Source organism: Coregonus lavaretus, assembly GCF_964263955.1.
Source record: "Coregonus lavaretus genome assembly, chromosome: 36".
NCBI classification, from domain to species: domain Eukaryota; kingdom Metazoa; phylum Chordata; class Actinopteri; order Salmoniformes; family Salmonidae; genus Coregonus; species Coregonus lavaretus.
Genome location: NC_140023.1, coordinates 12,378,313 through 12,404,999, shown reverse-complemented (window position 1 = coordinate 12,404,999; position 26,687 = coordinate 12,378,313). Strand labels below are relative to the sequence as shown.

The 26,687-nt window shown below is 43.3% G+C and overlaps 1 protein-coding gene across 1 annotated transcript in view; it reads left to right on the top strand.

Annotated features, from left to right (window-relative positions):
* Positions 1-26,537, top strand: part of pcsk2 (proprotein convertase subtilisin/kexin type 2) — a 91,223-nt gene extending 64,686 nt beyond the window's left edge. The window contains exons 9-12 of the mRNA XM_084153288.1: positions 1,806-2,021; positions 5,822-5,922; positions 9,268-9,495; positions 25,360-26,537. Of these exons, the coding sequence (XP_084009414.1) occupies positions 1,806-2,021; positions 5,822-5,922; positions 9,268-9,495; positions 25,360-25,846 (1,032 nt within the window). The 3' untranslated portion in view covers positions 25,847-26,537. The remainder of the gene's footprint in view (positions 1-1,805; positions 2,022-5,821; positions 5,923-9,267; positions 9,496-25,359) is intronic.
* The last annotated feature ends 150 nt before the right edge of the window (positions 26,538-26,687 follow it).

The window sequence follows — 26,687 nt, the reverse complement described above, 5'->3', positions numbered from 1 at the left end:
AATGGTAAAGCATAGTCCATATCCTGCAGACTTTGAGTAGTCATTATGTATGGTTATCATGTATCATACATGTAATTTACATGTTTATACTTTACAAACACATATTTTATTTCTGTAGTTCTCAATATCCATATATAGTAGACAAACCAGTTTAAAATCTATAGGTTTACCAAACAGTTAAGTGATTAACCATTAAGCGCAGTTGGATTAAGTGATGGTAAAATGTGTTTTAACAAATGAGAAGAGAATCATTTGAAAAGTATTGTGAGCATTGCATTGTGAAAGGCAATTACTTTATATGAAAGTTATTTCTAGATGAAACACTGATTAGCTTTGGTGATAAAGTTACTGTGTGATTTTGTGTGTTGTACTTAGTCATTGGAAAAAGTGCTTAAAGTTTAGGAAAAACAACCTTTTTGATGATAATAATCAAATAACATTCAGCCCAGACACCCATACATACAGTTCCCCACAAGACATGCCACCAGGGGTCTCTTCACAGTCCCCAAGTCCAAAATGAATTCACAGCAACGGACATTTTTATACAGAGCCATATCACATAGAACTCCCTTCCATCTCCAATTACTCAAGCAAACAGCAAAATAACCTTTAAAAAAACTGATTAAAAAACAACACACAGACACACTTTAACACACACACTATAATTGAGTTGTATTGTTTGTATATATTTTTTAGTTTTAATTGTTTGTATATCGTTGAATTTTACATTTGTTTGACTTTCCTTGTCTATCAATGTTTTGTTACTTGTCATGTTTTGTGTTTTTTTGTGGACCAAAGGAAGAGTAACTGCTGCTTGTTCAAAAGCTAATGTGATCCAAATAAACAAATAAACAACAGCAAATGTTTTGCTGTGTTATTTGACAGTAGTAGCAGTGGTAATAGTCATAGTAGCAGTTGTAGTGATAGTCAGGCAACGTTGAATTATACTGAACAAAAATATACACGCAACATGTAAAGTGTTGGTCCCATGTTTCATGAGCTGAAATAAAAAATCCCAAAAATGTTCCATATGAACAAAAAGCTTATTTCTCTGAAATTTTGGGCACAAAGGTATTTACATCCCTGTTATTGAGCATTTCTCCTTTGCCAAGATAATCCATCCACCTGACAGGTGTGGCATATCAAGAAGCTGATTAAACAGCATGATCATTACACAGGTGCACCTTGTGCTGGAGACAATAAAGGCCACTCTAAAATGTGCAATTTTGTCACACAACACAATACCACAGTTTCGAGGGAGCATGCAATTGGCATGCTGACTGCAGGAATGTCCAACAGAGCTGTTGCCAGATAATTTAATGTTAATTTCTCTACCATAAGCCGCCGCCAATGTTGTTTTAAAGAATTTGGCAGTACATCCAACCGGCCTCACAACCACAGACCATGTGGGGCTGAGGAGTATTTCTGTCTGTAAGTAAGCCCTTTTGTGGGGAAAAACTAATTCTGATTGGCTGGGCCTGGCTCCCAAATGGGTGGGCCTATGCCCTCCCAGGCCCACCCATGGCTGCACCACTGACCAGTCATGTGAAATCCATAGATTAAGGACATTTGTTTATTTCAATTGACTGATATCCTTCTATGAACTGTAACTCAGTAAAATCTTTGAAATTGTTGCATGTTGCGTTTATATTTTTGTTCAGTATAGCATGATTGTAATCATCAATATTAGCAGTTTTGTATGTTAATTGTTGGACCACTACTGCTAATGTACTGCTACCACTACCACTACCACTACTTCTACCACTATCACACATCCTGAAGTCAGTTGATGTGTTGTCTCGTAGGGTCGAGGAGGGAAAGGCAGTATCTACGTGTGGGCCTCTGGAGACGGCGGTAGCTATGACGACTGTAACTGTGATGGTTACGCCTCCAGCATGTGGACCATCTCCATCAACTCAGCTATCAACGATGGCCGCACGGCTCTGTACGACGAGAGCTGCTCCTCCACCCTCGCATCCACCTTCAGCAATGGACGCAAGAGGAACCCTGAGGCTGGCGTGGTGAGTGTGTGAGAAAGAGAGAGAGAGAGAGAGAGAGAGAGAGAGAGAGAGAGAGAGAGAGAGAGAGAGAGAGAGAGAGAGAGAGAGAGAGAGAGAGAGAGAGAGAGAGAGAGAGAGAGAGAGAGAGAGAGAGAGAGAGAGAGAGAGAGAGAGAGAGAGAGAGAGAGAGAGAGAGAGAGAGAGAGAGAGAGAGAGAGAGAGAGAGAGAGAGAGTACTCGCATGCGTGTATGGTTGACCAAGTTCATATCATTGTTATCCTCAGTCTGAGTACATTGAGTACACTGAGTGCTCAGATTTGTACGATTTCCATCCTTGAATCCAACCCAACAAAGACAAGGTTGCATAATGAAATGGTCTTTTCAGCCAACTTTCCATTGTTCTGTGTCGCTACGAGACATTAACTATTCACTGAAGACTGAATACCTGTCCTTAGTTGTATGCAGTCTTTCTCTGTGATTGATTGAGGGATTGTTCTATCCTCTTTAATTTGAACAATCCGCAGAGATGGAAACAGGGCATTCAATCTATTCCTTATTCAGATGTATCTCAGCCCATTCAGCAGAAGAAAGGCTCTGGGATGAGACAGGGGAGGTTATAAGCCTGTGATTTCACTTTGGATGTGAAATACCAGGTGGAGATTGAGGGGGCAGATGTGTGATCAGTTATACATCCATCTTTCTAACACAGTGTAACAAAGAACATCTGGGGTCCTCGAAATATCAGGCACTGAGATAGACAGCTCACAATCTAGTGGTCCCCGATTAAGGTCCCCTCATGGTCTAGTTTTCATGGATAATAAAGGAAGATAGAAAAGAGGACGGGAGGGAGATTGTTAAACCCTTTTCATCTCTGCTTACTGTCAAACAGGACATACAAGTATAAAATAGGATTTTGCTATAAGGAAGATGTAGACTAGACACAGTACATTTTACTATTGTTCCCCATTTGTAGATTGTATGTGGTCTGGGATTTGTTCAGGTTATTGTTCTTGTTAGAATACATAGAAGATATAGAAGATATATTGAAAACAAACTCTGTCACTGAAATGATCTGTAGGTCTAGAAGACAAGCCAGTTGCTCAACAACCCTGTGACTGTTTCATATCTGTCATCAGAGTAGAGGATTGGGACAATGACTTAGCAGAGACAGATGGGCTATAACTCTCTGCTTTGTTGTTATTACGGTATTTATCTGGGGAATTGTGTCACCGGGCAGAGTTATCACAAGACAAAGTGTGCATCATCTGTGCCATAGATAAATGCTCTGAGAGAGAGAGAGCGAGAGAGAGAGAGAAGACCATCTGACCTTGATGGTCATACTATAGTCATTCTGGTCACTTCACTTACTCTTTTGAGTTTTCTCTTGCCACTTTGCCCTACAGTAGCTTGTTCTTCTGTTTTTTTTTGTTCTGTAATTCGTAATTCGTAGGCAACTTTTTAAGACTATACAAATACAATTTGATTTGATCATGTTCAGTCAAGGCTACTCAATCACAGAGAATATTCTGACAAATAAATCACCCTCTCAGTGTATTGATTTTCAAGAGATGTCTCTCTCTTATATGAGAACCGCATTTAGTGTTTTGACTTTCACCAGGAAGCCAATGACGGTTGAGAGAGCCAGGAATTCCCTCATGGGCTTCTCTCTCTCTGACTAATTGTATATGATTACCTTAATTACCTCGACTAACCGGTGCCCCCGCACATTGACTTTGTGCCTGTACCCCCTGTATATACAGTGGGGAAAAAAAGTATTTAGTCAGCCACCAATTGTGCAAGTTCTCCCACTTAAAAAGATGAGAGAGGCCTGTAATTTTCATCATAGGTACACGTCAACTATGACAGACAAAATGAGATTTTTTTTTCCAGAAAATCACATTGTAGGATTTTTTATGAATTTATTTGCAAATTATGGTGGAAAATAAGTATTTGGTCAATAACAAAAGTTTCTCAATACTTTGTTATATACCCTTTGTTGGCAATGACACAGGTGAAACGTTTTCTGTAAGTCTTCACAAGGTTTTCACACACTGTTGCTGGTATTTTGACCCATTCCTCCATGCAGATCTCCTCTAGAGCAGTGATGTTTTGGGGCTGTCGCTGGGCAACACGGACTTTCAACTCCCTCCAAAGATTTTCTATAGGGTTGAGATCTGGAGACTGGCTAGGCCACTCCAGGACCTTGAAATGCTTCTTACGAAGCCACTCCTTCGTTGCCCGGGCGGTGTGTTTGGGATCATTGTCATGCTGAAATTTAATAATAATTTAATATGCCATTTAGCAGACACTTTCATTCAAAGCGACTTACAGTCATGCGTGCATAAATGTTTTTGTGTATGAGTGGTCCCGGGGATCGAACCCACTACCTTGGCGTTACAAGCGCCGTGCTCTACCAGCTGAGCTACAGAGGACCAGCCACGTTTCATCTTCAATGCCCTTGCTGATGGAAGGAGGTTTTCACTCAAAATCTCACGATACATGGCCCCATTCATTCTTTCCTTTACACGGATCAGTCGTCCTGGTCCCTTTGCAGAAAAACTGCCCCAAAGCATGATGTTTTCACCCCCATGCTTCACAGTAGGTATGGTGTTCTTTGGATGCAACACAGCATTCTTTGTCCTCCAAACACGACAAGTTGAGTTTTTACCAAAAAGTTATATTTTGGTTTCATCTGACCATATGACATTCTCCCAATCCTCTTCTGGATCATCCAAATGCACTCTAGCAAACTTCAGACGGGCCTGGACATGTACTGGCTTAAGCAGGGGGACACGTCTGGCACTGCAGGATTTGAGTCCCTGGCGGCGTAGTGTGTTACTGATGGTAGGCTTTGTTACTTTGGTCCCAGCTCTCTGCAGGTCATTCACTAGGTCCCCCTGTGTGGTTCTGGGATTTTTGCCTACCGTTCTTGTGATCATTTTGACCCCACGGGGTGAGATCTTGCGTGGAGCCCCAGATCAAGGGAGATTATCAGTGGTCTTGTATGTCTTCCATTTCCTAATAATTGCTCCCACAGTTGATTTCTTCAAACCAAGCTGCTTACCTATTGCAGATTCAGTCTTCCCAGCCTGGTGCAGGTCTACAATTTTTTTGTTTCTGGTGTCCTTTGACAGCTCTTTGGTCTTGGCCATAGTGGAGTTTGGAGTGTGACTGTTTTAGGTTGTGGACAGGTGTCTTTTATACTGATAACAAGTTCAAACACGTGCCATTAATACAGGTAACGAGTGGAGGACAGAGGAGCCTCTTAAAGAAGAAGTTACAGGTCTGTGAGAGCCAGAAATCTTGCTTGTTTGTAGGTGACCAAATACTTATTTTCCACCATAATTTGCAAATAAATTCATTAAAAATCCTACAATGTGATTTTCTGGGAAGAAAATTCTCAATTTGTCTGTCATAATTGACGTGTACCTATGATGAAAATTACAGGCCTCTCATATCTTTTTAAGTGGGAGAACTAGCACAATTGGTGGCTGACTAAATACATTTTTTCCCCACTGTATATTACCTCGCTATTGTTATTTTACTATTGTTATTTTACTGCTGCTCTTTATATTATTATTATTATTATTATTACTTTTTTTAGGGTATTCTTTCGTAAAACTGCATTGTTGGTTAAGGCTTGTAAGTAAGCATTTCACTTTAAGGTCTACACCTGTTGTATTCGGCGCATGTGACAAATAACATTTGATATGATTTGATTTGATCTCTAATTATCTGTAATTAAATTACTCATTATGAATCACATGTTTACTGAAGAATTTGCATTTTTGAAGTGTCCTCTTCTCTTCTCCACTCTCCAGGCCACCACGGACCTGTATGGAAACTGCACCCTGCGCCACTCTGGGACATCAGCAGCAGCTCCTGAAGCAGCCGGAGTGTTTGCCTTGGCATTGGAGGCCAAGTATGTACACACACACACACATTACTAGTCAGTGTCTGAAGGTCTTACAATTAGAGGAGAATATGGCTACAGCTGTTCTAACTCTATTAACATGGATGAGATGTGTTTCATAACTTCAGCTCCACATTGACTGAAACCATGGCTGTGTCATTACAAACTACCTATTCCCTTCACTGTCTTTCTCTCCCATATTCTCTCTCTCTCTCTCTCTCTCTCCCCCCTCCATTTCTATCCTTCTCTCCAGACCACTTCATATGTTCCCTCTTCACAGAATCACTTATTTACCAAAGCTACCATTAAAACCAAAAGACCTACTCCATGAAACAGGGAAAGCTGTTTGTTGTCTCGCCCAGTTATTAATAATTCTCTGCGTTCATGCCAGGGATACAAATCATATTTGGCCCAGCGTGTGTTCTTTATACCTCGTTACATGGCTGAAACACAAGGTTTATATTGTAGATTTGGCCCAAAGTGCACGTTCATGTTTTATAAATTACCGAATGGCCCATATACATGAACCAGAGCGACTCAGCGCTAGCTGGTGATGTAAGATGCTGGTGGAGTATTCTCCCAGCATAGCCAGCCGTGACGTGTATGTCACGATGTTGCTGAGTGAACCGGACAAATACCTCAGCCCATTTAGACAATGATAAAATCCATAATTAATAATGCATCATTTTGTTTTGGGGTTTTATTATGTTCAACAAAGATTAGCACTGTGGCAACAGCAACATTTACGAGTCTTTCATTTCATTCATCATGAATTCACAGCCAATGTGAAAACGTAGCTTCATTTGGTCCTTATGGTCTCGAAAATGTAAAACATATGCTAGTGAAGTCAATTGGCACATTTGATCTGAATAATATAATAGATTTGACTTGATCGTTACTTTAGATACTGTGGGAGCATGTAGGGTGGAGTCCTGCCACAGACCAGAGCTAGGCCAGGATCCAGGGTACAGCTGCTCCCAGAAGGCTGGGATAAGGTCCAAAAAACTATATAAAAGTAGTATATTCGGAACATTCTATCTCAAGTACAAGAAGCAAGTACAAGGGTTTCTAGACAGGTTTCACCCACTGTCCCCAATCGTTTTCAATCTTTTTAACTCAGACAGCCTTTTTGTCATATTAAGGGCTGGTGGTTTTGTTCTCTATGCCATTAGCCAATGGCACAGACCAGGATTGTGTAAAGAGAAGCTGTTTGCCTAACACACAATAATGATGTTAGTGTCAGAGGCAGCGGATGCTAGCACTGGCTAGAGGTATAAAGCTGGTGTGTATTAGTGAGTGCCGAGACCCTTTTTACTGGCCAAACACACTTGGACTGTGTGGTATCAGGATTCAGTGAGTCAGCACAGAATAAAACTGTTGTTTCAGAGTAGAGGTAAGCAGTAGAGACGTGCTGCCAGCTGTCTCAAAGCAGACACCCTTTAATGTTCACACATCTGAGCCGTTATCATCAAAGTGTATCAAGAGATCAGACCTTCATTCCATTCATCACTTTTATGATAAAATGCACCAGAATCCATTCAGTCTCTTCTATCGGATGTGTTGATCATTTCCTTTACTTTGTGATCTAGAAGGCGAAAGTATTCACACCCCTTGGCATTTCTCCTATTTTGTTGCCTTACAACCTGGAATTAACATGGATTTTTTTGTATCATTTGATTTACACAACATGCCTACCACTTTGAAGATGCAAAATATTTTTGATTGTGAAATAAACAAGAAATAACACAAAAAAAACAGAAAACTTGAGCGTGCATAACTATTCACCCCCCCAAAGTCAATACTTTGTAGAGCCACCTTTTGCAGCAATTACAGCTGCAAGTATCTTGGGGTATGTCTCTATAAGCTTGGCACATCTAGCCACTGGGATTTTTGCCCATTCTTCAAGGCAAAACTGCTCCAGCTCTTTCAAGTTGGATGGGTTCCACTGGTGTACAGCAATCTTTAAGTCATACCACAGATTCTCAATTGGATTGAGGTCTGAGCTTTGACTAGGCCATTCCAAGACATTTAAATATTTCCCCTTAAACCAATCGAGTGTTGCTTTAACAGTATGCTTAGGGTCATTGTCCTGCTAGAAGGTGAACCTCCGTCCCAGTCTCAAATCTCTGGAAGACTGAAACAGGTTTCCCTCAAGAATTTCCCTGTATTTAGCGCCATCCATCATTCCTTCAATTCTGACCAGTTTCCCAGTCCTTGCTGATGAAAAACATGCCCACAGCATGATGCTGCCACCACCATGCTTCACTGTTGGGATGGTGTTCTCGGGGTGATGAGAGGTGTTGGGTTTGCGCCAGACATAACGTTTTCCTTGATGACCAAAAAGCTCAATTTTAGTTTCATCTGACCGGAGTACCTTCTTCCATATGTTTGGGGAGTCTCTCACATGCCTTTTGGCGAACACCAAACGTGTTTGCTTATTTTTTTCTTTAAGCAATGGCTTTTTTCTGGCTACTCTTCCGTAAAGCCCAGCTCTGTGGACTGTACGGCTTAAAGTGGTCCTATGGACAGATACCCCAATCTCCGCTGTGGAGCTTTGCAGCTCTTTCAGGGTTGTCCATTTTTTAATAAAGGATTTAATGGTGCTCCGTGGGATGTTCAAAGTTTCGGATATTTTTTAATAACCCAACCCTGATCTGTACTTCTCCACAACTTTGTCCCTGACCTGTTTGGAGAGCTCCTTGGTCTTCATGGTGCCGCTTGCTTGGTGGTGCCCCTTGCTTAGTGGTGTTGCAGACTCTGGGGCCTTTCAGAACAGGTGTACATATACTGAGATCATGTGACAGATCATATGACACTTAGATTGCACACAGGTGGACTTTATTTAACTAATAATGCGACTTCTGAAGGTAATTGGTTGCACCAGATCTTATTTAGGGGCTTCATAGCAAAGGGGTGAATACATATGCACACACCACTTTTCTGTTATTTATTTTTTATTCCACTTCACCAAGTTGGACTATTTTGTGTATGTCCATTACATGGAATCCAAATAAAAATCCATTTAAATTACAGGTTGAAATGCAACAAAATAGGAAAAACGCCAAGGGGGATGAATGCTTTTGCAAGGCACTGTAGCACATGATTTGCTAGATACGCCATATGATACTTTCCTGTACTGTGCTGTAGATGGGTGGTTTTGATAGCTTGCTTGCTTGTCAAGGTGAATAGAATAGATTAATTAACATGTTATCATCTACTGCCCCTGTCTGTGAAGTACTGTAGTGATGAAAGCTTATATTATATCCCTAATGCCTGATCAGACACCAACTGGTACACACATATAACTCTCCTCTCCCCCCCTACACCCCCTCCTCTACCCTCCTCACTCCCCAGCCCCAACCTGACATGGAGGGACATGCAGCACCTGTCCGTTCTGACCTCCAAGAGGAACCAGCTTCATGATGAGGTGCACCAGTGGCGGAGGAATGGCGTGGGCCTGGAGTTCAACCACCTGTTTGGTTACGGTGTGCTGGACGCTGGCGGCATGGTCAAGATGGCCAAGGAGTGGAAGACCGTCCCTGAGCGTTTTCACTGCGTGGCTGGATCATTGCAGGATGTCCAGTAAGTGACTGGGCGCTGTTCAGACTTAGTAAATTACAGACCAGGCTGAAACTAGAATTAGTACTAAGATGTTAGTTTGTTTCAATAGGTTTGTTTGTATTTAGCTAAGTCTGCTCCAGTACCTGACTGTGTGGTCCGTCTGCAGTTAGACCCAAATAGTTAGCTCTATCTGTCTGCATAATATGCCTGTGGGTTACAGAGTGCTTTGATGCTGATTACAGTGGGTTTATCTGGTGTGTGCTGTGGGGGATAGCCTCTGTGATATGATCCATACCTACCTGTTACAGCTGCGTGTCTGCCCCTGGTCTCCCACTACCTCCCACTCTCTTTCTCATTCACTGTACTGCATCAGCCTGTTTCTGGAGCTTTGGACTTCTGTCCTCCAGTGTCTCCCTGCGTGAGGCTCACAAGCACCCACACACACACACTATAATTAGACCCCATCACATCGCTTGGCACAGCTTGCTCTAGCAACCCTGTCAATAAGACTGAGTAACAGGCGTGGAGGGACATCATGCCTGTCTGTGGGTGTGAGGGTGGATTCTCTGTGTGTGTCTGGGGGGGCAGTCAGTGTTTGTGTGTGTGTGTGTGTGTGTGTGTGTGTGTGTGTGTGTGTGTGTGTGTGTGTGTGTGTGTGCGTGCGTGTGTGCGTGCGTGCGTGCGTGCGTGTGTGACTGCCCACATCTTCCCATGCTGACCTTTCAATAGAATATCACCCCTCTCATTTTCCTTCCTAATCAGTGGTCCACAGTTGGGACAGCCATGGCAACACAGCAGAATGAGAGTGTGTGTGTGTGTGTGTCTCAGAGGAGCCCAGTCATGGCAGAGTCCGTCGCTGGTATGTGTATGTGTGTGTGAAGATAAGGTGTGTATCTAAGCTCCTGTAATGAAAGCCTTTAAGTCCAGTGTACAGGAGGCTGCTTTTACACTCTTGGGAACAATACGAATACGGTAGAAATCACAAGCATTCATTAGTGTGGAAAAGCACAGAGAGAGGACACAAAGAGAGTCTGCCCTCACACACGTACACACACACACACACACACACACACACCTCTGGTGAATAGACATGTGGGTGGAATGTGCTCTGCTCATACGTGGGTTGTTTGAGTCAAATACAGTGGCATGGCCATCTTCAGCCACAATGGATGTCTCTCTCTATCCATACAGTCATGATATTATGAATAACATAAAGGATAACGTTGTATGGTGTCTGAGCTCTTTGTAGTTCAGATACTGGGAGATTCTAATGAATAAAATATTCATTATTCTTACGGGAAAGATGGCAGAGATGCCAGAAATGTCCCAGTTTGAAATGCAGAGGGTCTTTGATCAGAGCATTATTTTGGGCTGAGATGAGGGAAAGGGAAAGTGCAGCAGTCCCCATTGTGACCGAGAAGGAATTATAATACAGAGCATCAGGACTGGATAGCCCCTCTGATAATGGAGAATGTATCACATCACACACACACACACACACACACACACACACACACACACACACCACTACTTAACATCACCGACTGCTGTGTGCGTTTCGGTCCAGCTACAGTGAGGGAAAAAAGTATTTGATCCCCTGCTGATGTTGTACGTTTGCCCACTGACAAAGAAATGATCAGTCTATAATTTTAATGGTAGGTTTATTTGAACAGTGAGAGACAGAATAACAACAAAAAAATCCAGAACAACGCATGTCAAAAATGTTATAAATTGATTTGCATTTTAATGAGGGAAATAAGTATTTGACCCCCTCTCAATCAGAAAGATTTCTGGCTCCCAGGTGTCTTTTATACAGGTAACGAGCTGAGATTAGGAGCACACTCTTAAAGGGAGTGCTCCTAATTTACATTTACATTTTACATTTACATCATTTAGCAGACGCTCTTATCCAGAGCGACTTACAAATTGAGTTGATGTTATATAGAAACTACATAGTAATCCTCTTAGTAACAACAATGTAGGTAAATAGTAATTGCAATGTAATTACAGTTTGACACATTATTACAGAACGCCTCCCCTTGAGTCCTCCCTCCCCCATACCTTGTTCCACCTGTGTAATAACCTATGGCTCTAAACAATATTACCATGTAATTACATCCCTCATATGTTTCTACTGCATCTGGACCTTGTTTCAGAACTCTTCCCATATGACAGGAGGGTAACCCAAGCAACGAAACAAGGCTAACTCATGCTAGCTCAAAGTTTACAATCTAACGCCCCTTTGCCGGCTAGCCTGTGCAGGAGGGAGCTAGCTGCACTTCAAACTGATTTTATTAAATGATCAGGAATATGTGTTGACATAAACAGTAGGCAATGTATGTATTCACATGTATGCAGACTATATATAATATGCTTTTGTTGAAATAGCTGACAGCAATTAAGAGACATATGACCTTAGTTGTAAAACGTAAAAATTTTTGCATTGGAGAGAGAGGGAGCTGGCCGCTTTTGTTCCACTTACAATCATCGGGCCTTTCCGACGTGACCTTGGGATTTTCCATGGGTGTGGGCAGTTATTGTTGAATTTCTACTCTATGGTAGTATTGAGAGAGCTTTACATTAAAACTTTTTCTTATTAGTGTTCCATGAATATACAGTTGAAGTCGGGTGGAGTCATTAAAACTTGTTTTTCAACCACTCCACAAATTTCTTGTTAACAAACTATAGTTTTGGCAAGTCGGTTAAGACATCTACTTTGTGCATGATACAAGTAATTTTTCCAACAATTGTTTACAGACAGATTATTTCACTTATAATTCACTATATCACAATTCCAGTGGGACAGAAGTTGACTGTGTATGCTTGGAACATTCCAGAAAAAATCTAATCTAATCTCAAATAAATAAATAAATAAATAAATCTAATCTCAGCTTGTTACCTGTATAAAAGACACCTGTCCACAGAAGCAATCAATCAATCCGATTCCAAACTCTCCACCATGGCCAAGATCAAAGAGCTCTCCAAGGATGTCAGGGACAAGATTGTAGACCTACACAAGGCTGGAATGGGCTACAAGACCATTGCCAAGCAGCTTGGTGAGAAGGTGACAACAGTTGGTGCGATTATTCGCAAATGTAAGAAACACAAAATAACTGTCAATCTCCCTCGGCCTGGGGCTCCATGCAAGATCTCACCTCGTGGAGTTGCAATGATCATGAGAACGGTGAGGAATCAGCCCAGAACTACACGGGAGGATCTTGTCAGCTGGGACCGTAGTCACCAAGAAAGCAATTGATAACACACTACACTGTGAAGGACTGAAATCCTGCAGCGCCCGCAAGGTCCCTCTGCTCAAGAAAGCACATATACAGGCCTGTCTGAAGTTTGCCAATGAACATCTGAATGATTCAGATGAGAACTGGGTGAAAGTGTTGTGGTCAGATGAGACCAAAATCGAGCTCTTAGGCATCAACTCAACTCGCCGTGTTTGGAGGAGGAGGAATGCTGCCTATGACCCCAAGAACACCATCCCCACCCTCAAACATGGAGGTGGAAACAGTATGCTTTGGGGGTGTTTTTCTGCTAAGGGGACAGGACAACTTCACCGCATCAAAGGGACGATGGACGGCGCCATGTACCATCAAATCTTGTGTGAGAACCTACTTATTTCCCTCATTAAAATGCAAATCAATTTACAAATTTTTTTACATGCATTTTTCTGGATTTGTTTGTTTTTATTCTGTCTCTCACTGTTCAAATAAGCCTACCGTTATAATTATAGACTGATCATGTCTTTGTCAGTGGGCAAACGTACAAAATCAGCAGGGGATCAAATACTTTTTTCCCTCACTGTACCTGGGTCAGAACTTCTGATTATCAGTGCTGCTGATGTAGTGGCCTCGGCTCTGCTTGGCTGGGTTTGTGTTTTTCAATCTTGCCTGGTGTCTCATTTCAGAAGCCTCTTCTCTCCTCTATTCTCCTCTGTATTTATTATGGATCCCCATTAGATGCTGCCAAGAGACCTTGGTGGCATGTCTTGTGGGGTGTGCATGGGTGTCCGAGCTGTGTGCCAGTAGTTCAAACAGACAGCTTGGTGCATTCAACATGTCAATACCTCTCATAAATACAAGTAGTGATGAAGTCAATCTCTCTTCCACTTTGAGCCAGGAGAGATTGACATGCATGTTATTAGCCCTCTGTGTACATCCAAGGGCCAGCCATGCTGCCCTGTTCTTTGCCAATTGCAATTTTCCTAAGTCCCTCTTTGTGGCACCTGACCACACGACTGAACAGTAGTCCAGGTGCGACAAAACTTGGGCCTGTAGGACCTGCCTTGTTGATAGTGCTGTTAAGAATGCAGAACAGCGCTTTATTATGGACAGATTTCTCCCCATCCTAGCTACTGTTGTATCAATATGTTTTGACCATGACAGTTTACAATCCAGGGTTAGTCCAAGCAGTTTAGTCTCCTCAACTTGCTCAATTTCCACATTATTCATTACAAGATTTAGTTGAGGTTTAGGGTTTAGTGAATGATTTGTCCCAAATACAGTGCTTTTTTTTAGGACTAACTTATTCCTTGCCACCCATTCGGAAACTAACTGCAGCTCTTTGTTAAGTGTTGCAATCATTTCAGTCGCTGTAGTAGCTGACGTGTATAGTGTTGAGTCATCCGCATACATAGACACACAGGCTTTATTCAAAGCCAGTGGCATGTCATTAGTAAAGATTGAAAAAAGTAATGGGCCTAGACAGCTGCCCTGCAGGAATTCCTGATTCTACCTGGATTTTGTTGGAGAGGCTTCAATTAAAGAACACCCTGTGTGTTCTGTTAGACAGGTAACTCTTTATCCACAATATAGCAGGGGGTGTAAAGCCATAACATACAGTGGAGAGAACAAGTATTTGATACACTGCCGATTTTGCAGGTTTTCCTACTTACAAAGCATGTAGAGGTCTGTAATTTTTATCATAGGTACACTTCAACTGTGAGAGACGGAATCTAAAACAAAAATCCAGAAAATCACATTGTATGATTTTTAAGTAATTCATTTGCATTTTATTGCATGACATAAGTATTTGATACATCAGAAAAGCAGAACTTAATATTTTGTACAGAAACCTTTGTTTGCAATTACAGAGATCATACATTTCCTGTAGGTCTTGACCAGGTTTGCACACACTGCAGCAGGGATTTTGGCCCACTCTTCCATACAGACCTTCTCCAGATCCTTCAGGTTTCAGGGCTGTCGCTGGGCAATACGGACTTTCAGCTCCCTCCAATGATTTTCTATTGGGTTCAGGTCTGGAGACTGGCTAGGCCACTCCAGGACCTTGAGATGCTTCTTACGGAGCCACTCCTTAGTTGCCCTGGCTGTGTGTTTCGGGTCGTTGTCATGCTGGAAGACCCAGCCACGACCCATCTTCAATGCTCTTACTGAGGGAAGGAGGTTGTTGGCCAAGATCTCACGATACATGGCCCCATCCATCCTCCCCTCAATACGGTGCAGTCGTCCTGTCCCCTTTGCAGAAAAGCATCCCCAAAGAATGATGTTTCCACCTCCATGCTTCACGGTTGGGATGGTGTTCTTGGGGTTGTACTCATCCTTCTTCTTCCTCCAAACACGGCGAGTGGAGTTTATACCAAAAAGCTCTATTTTTGTCTCATCAGACCACATGACCTTCTCTCATTCCTCCTCTGGATCATCCAGATGGTCATTGGCAAACTTCAGACGGGCCTGGACATGCGCTGGCTTGATGAGGGGGACCTTGCGTGCGCTGCAGGATTTTAATCCATGACGGCGTAGTGTGTTACTAATGGTTTTCTTTGAGACTGTGGTCCAAGCTCTCTTCAGGTCATTGACCAGGTCCTGCCGTGTAGTTCTGGGCTGATCTCTCACCTTCCTCATGATCATTGATGCACCACGAGGTGAGATCTTGCATAGAGCCCCAGACCGAGGGTGATTGACCGTCATCTTGAACTTCTTCCATTTTCTAATAATTGCGCCAACAGTTGTTGCCTTCTCACCAAGCTGCTTGCCTATTGTCCTGTAGCCCATCCCAGCCTTGTGCAGGTCTACAATTGTATCCCTGATGTCCTTACACAGCTCTCTGGTCTTGGTCATTGTGGAAAGGTTAGAGTCTGTTTGATTGAGTGTGTGGACAGGTATCTTTTATACAGGTAACGAGTTCAAACAGGTGCAGTTAATACAGGTAATGAGTGGAGAACAGGAGGGCTTCTTAAAGAAAAACTAACAGGTCTGTGATAGCCGGAATTCTTACTGGTTGGTAGGTGATCAAATACTTATGTCATGCAATAAAATGCAAATTAATTACTTAAAAATCATACAATGTGATTTTCTGGATTTTTGTTTTAGATTCCGTCTCTCACAGTTGAAGTGTACCTATGATAAAAATTACAGACGTCTACATGCTTTGTAAGTAGGAAAACCTGCAAAATCAGTAGTGTATCAAATACTTATTCTCCCCACTGTATATGTTTTTCCAGCAACAGGCTATGATCAATAATGTCAAAAGCCACACTGAAGTCTAACAAAACAGCCCCCACAATCTTTTTGATCATCATTTGTGTAAGTGCTGTGCTTGTTGAATGTCCTTCCCTATAAGCGTGCTGAAAGTCTGTTGTCAATTTGTTTACTGTAAAATAGCATTGTACCTGGTTAAACACAATATTTTCCAAAAGTTTACTAAGGGTTGGTAACAGGCTGATTGGTTGGCTATTTGAGCCAGTAAAGGGGGCTTTACTATTCTTAGGTACGGGAATAACTTTTGCTTCCCTCCAGGCCTGAGGGCACACACTTTCTAGTAGGCTTAAATTTAAGATATGGCAAATAGGAGTGGCAATATTTTCCACTATTATCCTCAGGAATTTTCCATCCAAGTTGTCAGACCCTGGTGGCTTCTCATTGTTGATAGACAACAATAATCTTTTCACCTTTTCCACACTTACTTTACAGAATTCAAAATTACAATGCTTGTCCTTCATAATTTGGTCAGATATACTTGGATGTGTGGTGTCAGCATTTGTTGCTGGTATGTCATGACTAAGTTTGCTAATCTTGCCAATGAAAAAATTATTAACGTAGTTGGCAATATCAGTGGGGTTTGTGATGAATTAGCCATACAATCATTCAATTCCTCATCAATCCACTGGGATTTAACCGTTTTTACAGTCATTTTCTTAATGGGTGCATGCTTATTAGTAACTGGGATAAGCGATTTCACAAATGTGTCTAGTGCAGCGTCTGGTTGCTCCTCATTAACACCACGGACCAACAAATATTCTTTACATCAACAACATACAGTGGGTAATAAAAAGTATTTAGTCAGCCACCAATTGTGCAAGTTCTCCCACTTAAAAAGATGAGAGAGGCCTGTAATTTTCATCATAGGTACACGTCAACTATGACAGACAAATTGAGGGAAAGAAATCCAGCAAATCACATTGTAGGATTTTTAATGAATTTATTTGCAAATTATGGTGGAAAAAAAGTATTTGGTCACCTGCAAACAAGCAACTGTGGGAGCAATTATTAGGAAATGGAAGACATACAAGACCACTGATAATCTCCCTCGATCTGGGGCTCCACGCAAGATCTCACCCCGTGGGGTCAAAATGATCACAAGAACGGTGAGCAAAAATCCCAGAACCACACGGGAGGACCTAGTGAATGACCTGCAGAGAGCTGGGACCAAAGTAACAAAGCCTACCATCAGTAACACACTACGCCGCCAGGGACTCAAATCCTGCAGTGCCAGACGTGTCCCCCTGCTTAAGCCAGTACATGTCCAGGCCCGTCTGAAGTTTGCTAGAGTGCATTTGGATGATCCAGAAGAGGATTGGGAGAATGTCATATGGTCAGATGAAACCAAAATATAACTTTTTGGTAAAAACTCAACTCATCGTGTTTGGAGGACAAAGAATGCTGAGTTGCATCCAAAGAACACCATACCTACTGTGAAGCATGGGGGTGGAAACATCATGCTTTGGGGCTGTTTTTCTGCAAAGGGACCAGGATGATTGATCCGTGTAAAGGAAAGAATGAATGGGGCCATGTATCGTGAGATTTTGAGTGAAAACCTCCTTCCATCAGCAAGGGCATTGAAGATGAAATGTGGCTGGGTCTTTCAGCATGACAATGATCCCAAACACACCGCCCGGGCAACGAAGGAGTGGCTTCGTAAGAAGCGTTTCAAGGTCCTGGAGTGGCCTAGTCAGTCTCCAGATCTCAACCCCATAGAAAATCTTTGGAGGGAGTTGAAAGTCTGTGTTGCCCAGCGACAGCCCCAAAATATCCCTGCTCTAGAGGAGATCTGCATGGAGGAATGGGCCAAAATACCAGCAACAGTGTGTGAAAACCTTGTGAAGACTTACAGAAAACGTTTGACCTGTGTCATTGCCAACAAAGGGTATATAACAAAGTATTGAGAAACTTTTGTTATTGACCAAATACTTATTTTCCACCATAATTTGCAAATAAATTCAATTAAAAATCCTACAATGTGATTTTCTGGATTTTTTTTTCTCATTTTATCTGTCATAGTTGATGTGTACCTATGATGAACATTACAGGCCTCTCTCATATTTTTAAGTGGGAGAACTTGCACAATTGGTGGCTGACTAAATTTTTTTTCCCCCCACTGTATACACTATATTAGGCGCAGCCTTTGGAACTTTGGTTTTCCTAGATATGGCTACTATATTGTGATCACTACATCCGATGGATTTGGATACTGCTTTCAAACACATTTCTGCAGCATTAGTAAAGATGTGATCAATACATGTTGATGATTTCCTTCCTGTGCTGTTTGTAACTACCCTAGTAGGTTGATTGAAAACCTGAACCAGATTGCAAGCACTAGTTACAGTTTGAAGCTTTCTCTTGAGTGGGCATCCTGATGAAAGCCAGTCAATATTTAAATCACCCAGAAAATATACCTCTCTATTGATATCACATACATTATCAAGCATTTCACACATTATCCAGATACTGACTGTTAGCACTTGGTGGTCTACAGCAGCTTCCCACCATAATGGGCTTTAGGTGAGGCAGATGAGTGAGTTTCAGAGATTGTCAGAATATGAATGTAATCTGTTACTAGCTAATTATTGTTTTCATGAACCGTGTTTCTTCAGCTACATATGTTAACGTGGGCTGTTTTTAACACTTTTCTGGGATTCTTAATCATTTTTCTTGCTTTACTGGGAAGCTTAGCAGAGGTAGACGGGCTCAGGTTATTTATGTTAGTGCAGGGTGAGCTGCACACAGTAGACTTATTGCTAGGGCACACTGCCTCAGTGCTAACAGTATAACTCTGGTTCATAGGCACATGATTACTGCATACAATAGCTGTAGGATCAGCAGAGGCATTCATAGGGTAGCGCACAATTGGCCCAGCATCGTCCGGGTTTGGCCGGTGTAGGCCGTCATTGTAAATAAGAATTTGTTTTTAACTGACTTGCCTAGTTAAATAAAGGTAAAATAAAAAAAGTAAAATAAAAATTCAGGGCAGTAAGAGGGACATAAATTTGGTTACTTTCATTGTGTCTACTAACGCCCCTGGGATAATGTACATTTGCTGAAGCATTATGACAACTCAGCAGCACATTTACATTTACATTTACGTCATTTAGCAGACGCTCTTATCCAGAGCGACTTACAAATTGGTGCATTCACCTTATAGCCAGTGGGATAACCACTTTACAATATGTTATTTTTTTCTTTCTTTGGGGTGGGGTAAGGGGGGGTAGAAGGATTACTTTATCCTATCCCAGGTATTCCTTAAAGAGGTGGGATTTCAAGTGTCTCCGGAAGGTGGTGAGTGACTCCGCTGTCCTGGCGTCGTGAGGGAGCTTGTTCCAACATTGGGGTGCCAGAGCAGCGAACAGTTTTGACTGGGCTGAGCGGGAACTGTGCTTCCGCAGAGGTAGGGGGGCCAGCAGGCCAGAGGTGGATGATCACAATGCCCTCGTTTGGGTGTAGGGACTGATCAGAGCCTGAAGGTACGGAGGTGCCGTTCCCCTCACAGCTCCGTAGGCAAGCACCATGGTCTTGTAGCAGATGCGAGCTTCAACTGGAAGCCAGTGGAGTGTGAGGAGGAGCGGGGTGACGTGAGAGAACTTGGGAAGGTTGAACACCAGAAGGGCTGTGGCATTCTGGATGAGTTGTAGGGGTTTAATGGCACAGGCAGGAAGCCCAGCCAACAGCGAGTTGCAGTAATCCAGACGGGAGATGACAAGTGCCTGGATTAGGACCTGTGCTGCTTCCTGTGTAAGGCAGGGTCGTACTCTCCGAATGTTGTAAAGCATGAACCTACAGGATCGGGTCACCGCCTTGATGTTAGCGGAGAACGACAGGGTGTTGTCCAGGGTCACGCCAAGGCTCTTCGCACTCTGGGAGGAGGACACAACGGAGTTGTCAACCGTGATGGCGAGATCATGGAATGGGCAGTCCTTCCACGGGAGGAAGAGCAGCTCCGTCTTGCCGAGGTTCAGCTTGAGGTGGTGATCCGTCATCCACACTGATATGTCTGCCAGACATGCAGAGATGCGATTCGCCACCTGGTTATCAGAAGGGGGAAAGGAAAAGATTAGTTGTGTGTCGTCTGCGTAGCAATGATAGGAGTGGCCATGTGAGGATATGACAGAGCCAAGTGACTTGGTGTATAGCGAGAATAGGAGAGGGCCTAGAACTGAGCCCTGGGGGACACCAGTGGTGAGAGCACGTGGTGCGGAGACAGATTCTTGCCACGCCACTTGGTAGGAGCGACCAGTCAGGTAGGACGCAATCCAAGAGTGAGCCGCGCCGGAGATGCCCAACTCGGAGAGGGTGGAGAGGAGGATCTGATGGTTTAAAGTATCAAAGGCAGCAGACAGGTCTAGAAGGACAAGAGCAGAGGAGAGAGAGTTAGCTTTAGCAGTGTGGAGAGCCTCCGTGACACAGAGAAGAGCAGTCTCAGTTGAATGACCAGTCTTGAAACCTGACTGGTTTGGATCAAGAAAGTAATTCTGAGAGAGATAGCAAGAGAGTTGGCTAAAGACGGCACGCTCAAGAGTTTTGGAGAGAAAAGAATGAAGGGATAATGGTCTGTAGTTGTTGACATCGGAGGGATCGAGTGTAGGTTTTTTGAGAAGGGGTGCAACTCTCGCTCTCTTGAAGACGGAAGGGACATAGCCAGCAGTCAAGGATGAGTTGATGAGCGAGGTGAGGTAAGGGAGAAGGTCACCGGAGATGGTCTGGAGAAGAGAGGAGGGGATAGGGTCAAGCGGGCAGGTTGTTGGGCGGCCGGCCGTCACAAGTCGCAAGATTTCATCTGGAGAGAGAGGGGATAAAGAAGTCAAAGCATAGGGTAGGGCAGTGTGAGCAGGACCAGCAGTGTCATTTGACTTAACAAACGAGGATCGGATGTCGTCAACCTTCTTTTCAAAATGGTTGACGAAGTCATCCACAGAGAGGGAGGAGGGGGTGGGGAGGGAGAGGAGGATTCAGCAGGGAGGAGAAGGTGGCAAAGAGCTTCCTAGGGTTAGAGGCAGATGCTTGGAATTTAGAGTGGTATAAAGTGGCTTTAGCAGCAGAAACAGAGGAAGAAAATGTAGAGAGGAGGGAGTGAAAAGATGCCAGGTCCGCAGGGAGTCTAGTTTTCCTCCATTTCCGCTCGGCTGCCCGGAACACTGTTCTGTGAGCTCGCAATGAGTCATCAAGCCACGGAGCAGGAGGGGAGGACCGAGCCTGCCGGGAGGAAAGGGGCATAGAGAGTCAAAGGATGCAGAAAGGGAGGAGAGGAGGGTTGAGGAGGCAGAATCAGGAGATTGGAGGGAGAAGGACTGAGCAGAGGGAAGAGATGATAGGATGGAAGAGGAGAGAGTAGCGGGAGAGAGAGAGCGAAGGTTGTGATGGCGCATTATCATCTGAGTAGGGGCAGAGTGAGTAGTGTTGGAGAAGAGCGAGAGTGAAAAGGATACAAAGTAGTGGTCGGAGACATGGAGGGGAGTTGCAGTGAGATTAGTAGAAGAACAGCATCTAGTAAAGATGAGGTCAAGCGTATTGCCTGCCTTGTGAGTAGTGGGGGACGGTGAGAGGGTGAGGTCAAAAGAGGAGAGGAGTGGAAAGAAGGAGGCAGAGAGAAATTAGTCAAAGGTAGACGTAGGGAGGTTAAAGTCACCCAGAACTGTGAGGGTTGAGCCATCCTCAGGACAGGGAGAGGTAGCTGGAGGGGCATCCACAGCCATGGAGGGAACATCTAAGTCCCCGGCAGAAGCTCTAAGCGATTTGAAAGTCCGGACGCGGGGTAAGAAGGCAGGGGCGCCGAGAACGATTCTTCTCCTTATCTCTGCTTCCGACGCATCCATTTACACTCACCTGGAGTCGAAGGCCACCTGAAGGCTGGGTCGGTTGACAGTGGCAGGTCGCTGGCTGTTCCTTGCTACGCACCGGCCCGGCTGCGTGGTAGAATTTGGTGTAGCCTCTCACAGTTGTGTCGGGTGTGTCCCCAGTTTCTGTAGTAATTGGGGACACAAAACATACAATTACAGCATGTACTGGCCAACAATTGTAGTCAGACTCACTCGCTAGAAATAAGCGCTTTCCTTTAGTAGTTCTATATAGAGCGTTGTATGAGTTGAGCTCTTGGTAGCCTGGCTCGGTTGTTGGTATCTAGGTACTAAAGCGTCCGTGGTGAAAAAGTTGAATGAAAAATGTTGACAGAATCAGCCCCTGGTGACTGATGCACAGCCTCGGGAAGCAACCTGGTGATATCCTGAACTTTTGCCCCAGGAAAACATAAAGTCTTTGCCCCAGGTACAGATATATAGCTCACCATCGAACTCCACCAAAAACTAAGACATTGATAAATGTGTTAAATGCAGAGGTTTGATTAAACGGTTATTAAATGTAAAAACCGAGGTAGTCGAGACACAACAAACAGCACAGCAGCACGGAGACAACATGAAAGTGTGACGTTGTTGTGACGAGGCGTGGGAAGCACTAGTGGTGTGGTTTATAACCATAGGGATTCATTATTCTCACACATTATCTGATGAGATCGCTGCACCTGCTGTTCAGGAAAACCATTTTGACGACAAATTGAATTCTGCACACATTCATGAGCCCAGACACGCAGAGCAGCACATATTATGTACTTGTGCACACACATACACAGACAGACACACATACACACACACACACACACACACACCCACATTCTGCTTTTCAATGATAGATACTGTCATATCAGTGCAGAATGCAATATCCCTCCTGTCTCAGGATGTGATGTGATCCGGTGACATTTTGGTGGCGGACAGGGGCCACCAATGAGGTTCACAGTTCGACTCATTAACTTCCCAGCTGGGCCACCGGGCTGAAATGCATTCTGGGTTATGGGTCTACATGATACAGTCACATCAAAGCATCTACATATTACATAGTGGCCTGAAATGAGTTCATACAACATTAACTTTTCATTCAATTTGTATTTCTATTGTAAAGGTATATTGGAATAAAAAACATGTAAGAATCTACACATAGAATGTATTTATTATTATCTATGATAACATCTATTAAAAACAGTTTTGAAGGTATTGTTGATAATATCTCATATGAATTATCAGAAAACAAGAAAAGCACTCAGCTAATTCGCTGATAAAACTCATTAACTGTAGGTCAGAGCCGTAACAGACTCCATCCGGTTTTCTATGAAACCACACGACAGTGTATTGTACTGAATCCCATTGACCCACTAAATCACCCCTAATATAACCACCTTACCATCAGACCTCAGCACCCCTCTCTGCTCAGGATATTATTCTACCAATGTGCTTCCCAGAACATACCTCTCTCTCTCTCTCTCTCTCTCTCTCTCTCTCTCTCTCTCTCTCTCTCTCTCTCTCTCTCTCTCTCTCATGTGCTGTGCTCATCTGAGAGAGCTGTAATGGCCCAGAGATGTGGCCCCTGACTCTAATAATGCCATTAGTTCCACTTTACCCCCATCGTCCTCTCCTCAGCTCTGCTTTCCAATCTCTCTATCTACCCAGTGGTCCACCCCTGCCCGAGTGAGCTCTAAACCCCCTCACCCCCTCACCCCCTCACCACAAAGCAGGGAGTCAGCAGGGTTCCTGTGTGTGCCTCTGAACCAGAGAATAACAACATAACATCCCTGCCCCTAAGGCTTTGGCTGGTGACCCTCAATCTGGACAAGGCGATCTCCCTGCACCAGCTCTCTGCCATGAGTTGAATAGGAATGAAGATAATAGAATTCTTAGGTGGTCCAATATGATTGTGGGTTGCTAGGCCCTTTTAACCCTGGAGGGATAAACAGTGAAAGGCTGTAGGCGTGATTGTGTAGTACAGCCTGTTGCTTTGGACAAGATGGAGAAAAGAACTGTTGAAAAGAGTGACATTTAGTTTTCTTTTTTTTATTCTGTCCTTTTCTTGTTTAATCTAAGTCCATTTCTAAATACATTAAGTAGGATGCAAGTTCAATGTTTGAAAGGAAAATAAACCAGAAGTCCTCTTTAATCCTAAACATTACATAGCATAGTAAGAATACATTTCATGAGCTTTCATGCCATGACAAATGATTCTGAATTACATATTATGAAGACGATTTCTTAAATGGACCTAGATTGTTTATCCATCCATTTATTAATATCTGTTAGAACTACATGGTAGGCAATAGGAGGCAGGCTCTGTCATAGTATTGTTCTTTCTAGGGTGGTCCTAGTGCCTGTGGCTGGCCTCAGGGCGTCTCCATGGAGTTCTACTGTGCTACACACTTTCTCATTCTCCTCTATTCATTATTCACCACTTAGTCATTAACATTTTCGTAACAGTTCTTGCTTATTCAAGAACCGGTCTCTCTGGGCAAGGATAATGGTGTTGTCGATGGTATTGCCTTGGGCACAAACAGTGATGTGTCCTTGAGAGAAACATCCTCAAAGCATTTTGAAATGCATGAGTTATTTCAGGTACTAGCTATAGTATTTAAGATCTTTATTTTTCTGGAAGAAATTCATACAATTACATATTTTATGATGTAGTAATGCTTTATTTTGATGGATCAAGTGCATTTCAATCTCTAATAAAGATTGCCAGCTAAGATAGTGGTAGCAGGATGGTAACATATTAGTCTAAGCCTAACCAAAAAGCCTGCACGCTTCGGTTTATTCTAATAATTGTAATGGCAAAGAAAGCGTGGTTTCTGTCATTGTTGTGTTTCTGTGGGGGAGCAGGATTTGAGGCACAACCAGTGCTCTGTCAGGGTCTACTGGGTCCATGCTAAGTAGGTCAGGTAATAGCAGGATATTTGAGGGCGGAGGTGTAGACAGAACTAGACAGACTGGGCTATGGTAAATACTCTGCACCTGCAGGCTAAATCTCAGATTGAATTAGATACAGGGACACCAGCGTTCTCAAGGAGCTGACCAGAATACTGATAATGTTACTATTTCTCTCTCTCCTCTCTCTTCCTTAATACATGTTTATATTTCACTCTCTTTTTTTGCTACCGCCATCTTCCTTTACTTTCTCCATTTCCCGGTATTTCTCTCATTCTCTGACCCTGCCTTTCCGAACTTTCGTCTCCCTTTCCACAAGTCTTGTTCATCCCTCTTTACATCCCTCTTTACATCTCTCTTTACATCTCTCTTTACATCCCTCTTTACATCTCTATTTACATTTCTCTATACATCCCTCTTTACATCCCTCTTTACATCTCTCTTTACATCTCTCTTTACATCCCTCTTTACATCTCTCTTTACATCTCTCTTTACATCCCTCTTTACATCTCTCTTTACATCTCTCTTTCTGTTGTCCCTTCTCATTATCTTACCTTTATCACCTTCTTATTTCCCTTTGTCTCTCTCTTCTCTCCTCTCTCCTCTCTCCCCCCAACCCTCTCTCCCTGCAGTAAGATCCAGTCGGGTGACAAGCTGATCCTGGCCATCTCCACTGACTCCTGCCAGGGGAAGGACAACTTTGTCCGCTACCTGGAACATGTTCAGGCCGTAGTCACCGTCAATGGCAGTCGCCGTGGTGACCTCAACATCAACATGACCTCCCCCATGGGCACCAAGTCCATCCTTCTAAGCCGCCGGCCCCGGGACGACGATGCCAAGGTGGGCTTCGACAAGTGGCCCTTCATGACTACCCAAACCTGGGGAGAGGACCCCCGCGGGACCTGGGTCCTGGAGGTGGGCTTCCAGGGAAACGAGCCACAGAGGGGGGTCCTGAAGGAGTGGACCCTCATGCTGCATGGAACACAAAGTGCCCCTTACATAGACCAGATAGTGCGTGACTACCAGTCCAAATTAGCCATGTCCAAAAAGGAGGAGCTGGAGGAAGAGCTGGACGAGGCGGTGGAGAGGAGTCTGAAGAGCCTGCTGAGTAAAAACTAGCTGACGTAGCTAACTAAACACCATCTGGTCAGGTCTGCATGCCGGGCCACTCTGTCTCTCTCTCTACTTCTTTCTCTCACTCCCCCTCTCTCATCTCTACAATCTTTCTCTCACTTTCCCTTTCTCTCATCTAAATCACTTTCTCTCCTCTCTCCCTCTCTTTCTCTTGCTCTCTCTCACACTTTCTCTCCTCCCTCCCTTTCTCACCTCTCTCTCATTTTCTTTCTCTCCTTCTCTCCCCTCCCACTCTTTTCTCTCTGCTTTTAGTTTTTCTGTGTTTAGCCCTCCACTTCCGATAGATGTTTCTTGTAATCCGATATGATAAAAGTGTAACCTTCAAATAATCTGTTCTATAGAGAAAACTAAAAGATCCCATCTTGCTTTCTGTCTATGTTTTTTACACTTTACTAAAATGTATATAAACAGAATATATCCACTATATGGTGTTCTTGCTTTTCCCCGCCCCTCCACCTCTGGTAAAACAACTGTTGTACAGTTTGTGGCTGTAAACGATTTTCTGTGTCATTCTTAAAGTTTAATATCTTGCAAACAGAGCAGTGATACTTCTTTCTGTTTATATTTTTGTGACAAGCAACTGTTTCTATATAAACAAGACAAGGAACGTGTGATTAATTTTGCCGCCTGTGCTCCTCAAAGCGTATGCTATAATAAATCTATTCAGCTGTTTGTTAAAGCACTTGAGTGATTTGCCTCACTCGGCAATGCACAGGCAGTCTCTTTGTCATTTGAATAAGGATCAGAAATAAGACCAACACAGAGATAGAGGTCAGAACCTGGGTACGTGGCTCTGTATTCCAATTCCACTTTTTAAGGTAAGTCA